Raw genomic sequence first — 7,324 nt, 5'->3', positions numbered from 1 at the left:
GTACATATACCAGGAAGGACACGTGATTCGGATTCCATGTTTAACTGTAGATCCCCTTGCTCCTAGGGTGCGCGCTACTTGCCGGAGTGGTGTCCAACTGAAAGAATTTTCAAACGGGCGGCAGAGTATCGCTTTTGGGGGTCTTTCAGCCAGTCATACCATACGAATTAATTTCATGTTATTGTTACAGTTACTATTACCGCTATTTCCATATTCAGCACTGACCGAAAATGGTCAGCGATTCTTAAAGGTTACACCTGTTCCCTACAGTCTTCAGTATCGATTGTAAAGGGTATTTTCTCTACCTTTATTTCTTCTTTGAGAGAAACGAAGATGTAGTTAGTTACATGTGTACTTCCAGTTTCTGAAAGAAATATAGAGCCGAATTCGAGTATTCTTAACTATCTTTTCGATGAGTGAAAATATTTTCCATCGCGCAGTCTGCCGTTTTGAATACACGTTTACGGAGAGAACGCTTCATTTTTTATTAGCAAATTTGGGAATACGTTGTACATTACTGTTTATGTTTGCGTGCGACATGAGCTGGAAAGCACACCAAAAAAGACAATACACTACAAAAAATATGAAAAAATTTACGGTTTAAGAAGGTATGAAATGTTAGAAAAATGTCATAATTGAGCGCCAGGAGTTGCTGTTAAAATTTCTTCAACATTCGACGACTTTCGGTCCACAGATCATCATTTGGTATAGTAAAATATTTACCGACACCATCCAAGTTCATTTTAATCAATGGCGTTAGAAAGTGTAATAACCATAACTCATCACTCTTGTTAAATAGTAATACAAATTACATCGTCACTAGTAAAAGTATGCCAGATACGTTGTATTACCAGTCTATAAAATTACTAGAGCGAGTACTCCACATGCTTTAATATGTATAGTGTTCCCTCTCGTAATTTTGTAAGCTGACTGCTAACATAACGTGAAGGAGAGAGTTTCTAATTTTTGCTACTATTTGACGAAAATGTCGAATCAGAAATTATATTTTGTGAAGATATTGACTTTTGTCACCTTGTAACCTGCTGGAAATATTTTGTGATATCACAAGATGGTACGTGAACCGGAAATAGTTGTACAATAAAGAAATTTTAACACCAACTCCTGTCAATGAATCAGGACTTTCACTGTAGGAGTTTTGTTTTGGCTATCTGAGGTGTACTTCTTCGAAACGATTTTCAATAGAATTGTGCATCTGATTAATGCTCAATAGGTCTGAATTAACTCTCTCCATTGATATAAATTCGGTAATTTGTCTCCCCTCTTCTTTATCCGCTTCCATGAATGCGAATACGACAGCTGTTAACAAAAGCGCAGTTGCTATTTATATTTCTGTCCGAGAGCATTGGCTGAACTGCGAAGGAAAGCACTGGAGACAAATACGGGTCGCCGGGCTCTGAAAGAAAAGTAAATCTGTTATTCTGAAAATTTCGCAACTTCTGGGAATGGAAGCGTGTTTAATCTTCGGTAAAGCAGGGAGAGGGCAAAGAAGACTGGATCCTGATGCGGATCTGAATTCCTAATTAAAAAGATATCGTTACTGAGCACTGACGTCTCTTAAACAACAGTACCCCAGCACGCTTAAATGCGCCGTCGAGAAAGGAAGCCATTGAATTTCGTCCTTGTGTTTTATGGTTGTCTGTAATAAATGGACGTACAGGAATAATTAAGGGTGCGAATTGGCGGCTTCCAGGAGCCATCACTGTCGTTGTAGAAGTAATTCTATTTCACGTTGACCTCACTTGTGATACAGACTTTTGTTAAGTTTCTAAATAGTATCCCCCGTAAACTATGAGAAACAAGCATTGATTACAGTCTTGAAAGTCTCTTCGGATTTGCTGCCGGATCCTAAAATCCACTTGACTCGATATTTGGGCGATCCAACTGGTCGTTACGACGTTATTCACAATATTTTGTATGAATTCTGCCACGTAAAGTTACGGACTTGTATTGGGACGTTGTCTTTTGCAAGAAATTCTCCAACCGGTTGTGCAGTCTGGAAGATTAAGTACAGGGTGATTCAAAAAGAAAAAAGAGATTTAAGTTGTTTATTACAGACAAACTGTGAAAGATGGAAACATATTGCGTACGTCACTGTTTAGGGAAGGCTCAAAGTTCTGTGTTCACATTGACACTATACCACGCACTCAATATGAACACCATTCGGCGCTCGAGAAAAATCGAAATGGTAGTCCATTCCATTCTACTTACGAGTCGACAGGTTTCTTTTCGACAGCGTCAAGAGTACGATTTCTCAGCTGTTGAAGAGTAGCTGCCATAGGTGAGACAAAGACTTTGTCTTTTATATATCACCATAGAAAAAAATCTCTTAGTTGTCGGGTCTGGTGACGTGGGAGGCCAAAAGCATTGAAAAGACTTTATGGTTCTTCTCTTCCAATTCAATGCTGTGGAATGGAAGCCGGAAAGCCGTTATGCATAAAAATCATCGGAATCTTCGTTGCTCAACAACCGATTTTTCAGCATGACCAGGTTTGACATTCCTACAACAGTTTCCTCCGCATAAAAGAAAATTCCATAAACTTTGTTTACAGAAAGTGCACATAACACATTAAGTTTCGACGAGTCTCTTTCATGTTCGTCAAGTCAGATTTGCGCGTCTCAAATTCTTACATTATGTGTTTGCTTTACCCGAGAGATGAAATGTCGATTCGTCCGAAAAGATAAGTCGTCCACAAATAGTGTCTTCTGTCATACTCTGCAAAACTGAAATGCAAAATTCGTATCATCTGTTACGGTTGCTAAAGCAACTACAACTTGTAAGGCTTAATAGTGAGACGTCGTTTCAGAACACGCCACACCATTGTTTCAGGAAGTAGGAGGTAATGCCCTGCCTCACTTGAGGACGTCCAAAGTTCCGTGTGAACGCATCTCGGATACGCTCTTCCCTTTGAATATGCAACCGATTTCCAAGAATTTTGTATGCAAATCCTAAATCTGCTTATGCAGACGCGGCTGCTTGCTGAATGGACGGCGAAATGCCCGTTGCACTTGAACAGTAGATTGACTTCCCCCAAAGTCCAACAAATAAAAAGATTTCTCTTGTGCTGTAGTCGCCATGATGCTACAAACGAACAACACTACAGACAAGTCAAAACTCTGACCTGCCCCTGTCTAACGACATGGGTTTCTATCTTTTATAGTTCGTCTATAATGAACAACAATTTTTTTTTTTAATTTGAATCATCCGGTAGTTTAGTCTGCTTCTAAACCACGCAAACCTTAATTTGTACACATTGCAGGATAATCACTACAGGCAGAAACTGTAAGGTGGAAAGTGACGGGAGTGTTGTTTCTGGTGCCGATACTCTAACTGCAACTGTATATCTGCAACTGCATACGTACTCTACAAATCCCTATAAAGTGTGTGGCACAGGTTATTTCGCAAAGATATTTGTGATTTATTTTCTCCTATTCAATTCACGGACTGAGAGTGCAAATAGTGGCTGTCAATGCGATTCTATGCCCGCCTTAATCAGTCTCACGTCTCTCAGGAAGATACACAATGGTGGTAACAGATCTTTCTTGCAGGGATAATTTTCAAATAATTATGTGAAAGTTACTGTGTGAATAACTTCGAGGCAACCAAGTTATACTGCTTTGTGATCTTCAGTGGCGGTCCTTCGAATCATTGTGAAGTAGTACTGATGCAGCGTTGTAGTTTGAACTCGCTAATAGGCAAATTTGTACCATGATAGGTAGTTCTATCCAACTGATTGAAATAGGGGAAGAAGCACAGGTCCTTGAAGGCTCAATGGTACCGACAGGCCGCTGTGCCATCATCAGCCCTTAAGTGTCACTGGATGGGGATACAGAAAGGCATGTGGTCAGCACACCGCTCTCCTGGCTGTTGATATAATCAACATATTTCTACAGAAATACCCATTACACTACCACATATTAGAATTTCACTGAATCACCACTTTGCTTTCAGCATCAATCACTACTCAATAAGGAACTGATTTCGTAAGATCTACATCGGTTACACACCTTGATCTTCGGGTTGCAAATATAGGTAGGGCATACATTTTGCTTTCTACTGCTGTTTTCCTTTCAGTAAGGGGCGGCAGCATCACCTAGTAAGAGAGGGATCCCCTAAACAATGACGCAAAACATTTAAGACGACAGTTATTTTCCAAAACCAGTTGTCTCAGGAGTGGTTGGTAACAGAGTGAATGATACAAAAAAGCACTTTGGTCATTCTGTGTTTTCTCTTGGCAGCTTTACATATGTCATTAATGATACTTCATACAGCCCTGACACATATTCAGATACTATCATCATCTTGTTTGCAGGCTGTGTTCATCCTCGCCCTGGTGGCACTGGCACATGCAGGAGGCCCTGCCTCCTACCAGACAGTTACAAACACAGCAGACGCTGGAGCTGTGGGCTCAACACACGAGAGGACAGTGAAGGGCTATGGCGGCCTCAACAGCATTTCCGAGTACTCCAAGACCATCGACGGGCCACACTCGAGCGTGCGCGTGTCCATCTCCCGCTCCAGCAACGACGCCTACGGCTATGGCGGTGCCGCAGTAGCCGCCGCCCCTGCCGTGGCCTACACTGCAGCCGCCCCAGCTGTCGCAGCTGCCCCTGCCGTGGCCTACACTGCAGCCGCCCCAGCTGTCGCCGCGGCACCCGCTGTCGCTTACGCCGCCCGCACCGTCGCTGCTGCGCCCGCAGTAGCCTACACTGCTGCTGCGGCTCCAGCCGTCACGTACGCTGCCAGGACGGTGTCTGCAGGTCCAGCCCTCGCCTACGGCGCCCGCACTGTTGCTGCGGCTCCTGCCGTTGCCTACACTGCAGCTGCTCCGGCCGTCACTTACGCGTCTCGCACTGTTGCCGCATCCCCTGCAATCGCGTACACTGCCGCCGCTCCTGCAGTCACCTACGCTTCCCGTACTGTTGCCACATCTCCCGCATTAGCCTACACTGCCGCAGCTCCGGCTGTCACCTACGCCGCCCGCACAGTGTCCGCAGCTCCTGCCGTAGCCTACACCGCCGCCGCCCCCGCCGTGACGTACGCCACCCGCACCGTCTCCGCAGCCCCTGCCGTGACGTACACTGCGTCTGCCCCGGCAGTCACCTACGCTGCTCGCACCGTCGCCGCTGCACCTGCAGTTACATACACCGCTGCTGCTCCAGCAGTGACGTACGCTGCTCGTACAGTGTCTGCTGCTCCTGCCGTAGCATACACTGCCAGTGCCCCCGCAGTGACGTACGCTGCCCGCACAGTATCCGCAGCCCCTGCTGTAAGCTACTCTGCTGCAGCTCCAGCTTATGGCAGCACCTACTACGGTCGTGCAGCTTACTCTGGCCTGGCATACGGGGCTGGATACTCAGCCGGATATGGAGCTCGTGCTGCTATTGCCCCAGCTGCCGTCACCTACTCTGCTCCAGCTGTCACGTACGCTGCTCGCACCGTTACTGCAGCTCCCGCCCTCGCCTACAGCTCTGGCCTGACCTACGGGGCTGGATACTCCTACGGTGCCCCTGCTGCCACTGTCACCTACACGTCTGCCGCCCCCGCAGTCGGTGCCGCGTACCTCGGACGCGCATCTTACTCCGGCCTGGCCTACGGTGCACGCGCTATTGCACCAGCCCTGGCTTACAATTCTGGCCTGTCGTATGGAGGTGGATACACCTACGCTGCCTCCTCCCCTGCTGTCACCTACACCACCAGGACCGTGACGACGGCACCAGCTGTCACCTACACAGCTTCGGCTCCAACTGTGACTTACAGTGGAGCCACCCAGTCAGCATCCTACTCCGTGGCCGCCGGAGCACAGCTGGGCACGTCCTTCCACGGCCCAATTGCGCAGAGTGCTGCTCTTCACCTCCACGGCAAGGGACTCTTGTAAATGTCTCGACCAAGAAGACACACACAGTGCTGCCTTTTTCTCTCGCTCTGCACACATTCTTCTTCACGTCACTGCTGCAGCTTTCTTTTTGGAAAGCTAGACTGAATGACTTTCATTTTTGTAAATCGCCATGTAACATACTGCTCTTCTCGCAATAAATGTCTTTTTGTACAACTCCAAATATGGTTCCTCTGATTTTTCATGCATAAGTAAAAATTTCCTCTCAGCTATCAGTACTTGGATATACAGTTTACGAGATACGTTTTGTAGACACTTTCTCCTGTGCTGTGCTGTAGAAATCATAGAACAGTATTCTCTCTTGTACTCCAAACCGTTCCAGTGCAAATCGTTCAAACTGGTCTGCTTTGGAGTCTTGTGTGATGCGATCGTGCATTTGCTTGAAGAGCCCTCACTTCCGCTCAAGTAACTGAGCTGATCACACTACAGGTCATTATGTTGTATAACAGCATGTCACAATTTTACAGAACTGATGTGTTCTCCACATAAGCAGAGAGCTTTGTACAGCGAAAAGAGTACACAAACAGGTATCGATAAACTGGATTATCCAATTTTAATATAATAATAAAATGGTTCACATGGCTCTGAGCACTATGGGACTTAACATCTGAGGTCATCAGTCCCCTAGAATTTAGAACTACTTAAATCTAACTAACCTAAGGACATCACACACATCCATGTCCGAGGCAGGACTCGAACCTGCGACCTCAGCAGTCGCGCGGTTCCGAACTAAAGTGCCCAGAACCGCTCGGCCACCGCGGAAAGCAATACAAAAATAGTTCCAGTTACGTATATTTTTTTCCTTTTGCCTGAGATATTCACGCAACCAGCAGTGTGTAGCTATCACTGACTTCTCTTTATCGTAAATTCTGCAGTAAAATTGCTATTAAGAGTGCTGCATCTATAATTTCCTATTTCCATATAGAGCGAAATTTCTTTCTTTTGCAAAAAATTGAAGTATCTCTTACTTAAAACTGTACTTCGTCATGGTTTTTCTTTTGGGCACCATCTGCTGATTCTTTTAAATTCCCAATAGTTCTTATACTTCAACTAACTGAACATCAGAAAATAATTACTCTTTTATTCATTTTGGGAGTGTAATGAAATAACGTCTACTCTTTCTTCTTTGTACAACTGGACGTGAGAAATTGGACATGCGAACCATTCTTTAAATTCCCTTTCCTATAGACTGGACCTGGTTCTGAGCAAAAAAAAATCAAAGAAACTGCTATGTGCTACCGCCACTTTATTGCTAAAAAAAAACGTACTACACCACAGCAAACGTTACCTACCTCATCCATCAATTTCTTAATCTAAACTGAAACTTCATTAATGGATTCACATGCTAGCAGTTGAGGACTATGAAATTGCTGTTCCACTCCAATACTTCTTCAGCCACTACTCGAAAA

The 7,324-nt window shown here is 45.0% G+C and overlaps 1 protein-coding gene across 1 annotated transcript; it reads left to right on the top strand.

Annotated features, from left to right (window-relative positions):
- The first annotated feature begins 4,265 nt into the window (after positions 1 to 4,265).
- Positions 4,266 to 6,078, top strand: LOC126335304 (ice-structuring glycoprotein-like). Its single transcript, XM_049998467.1, has one exon. It carries the CDS (start codon positions 4,266 to 4,268, stop codon positions 5,895 to 5,897), a length of 1,632 nt encoding a protein of 543 aa, XP_049854424.1. The 3' UTR covers positions 5,898 to 6,078.
- Positions 6,079 to 7,324: the final 1,246 nt, after the last annotated feature.

Source organism: Schistocerca gregaria, chromosome 1 (genome assembly GCF_023897955.1).
Source record: "Schistocerca gregaria isolate iqSchGreg1 chromosome 1, iqSchGreg1.2, whole genome shotgun sequence".
NCBI lineage: Eukaryota > Metazoa > Arthropoda > Insecta > Orthoptera > Acrididae > Schistocerca > Schistocerca gregaria.
Note: the sequence above shows the minus strand (reverse complement) of the source record. Positions and strands in the feature narration are given on the sequence as shown.

Bases quoted from the DNA above. Each gene is read 5' to 3' on its own strand.
- LOC126335304 (XM_049998467.1), top strand. From the start codon at position 4,266: ATGTCATTAATGATACTTCATACAGCCCTGACACATATTCAGATACTA.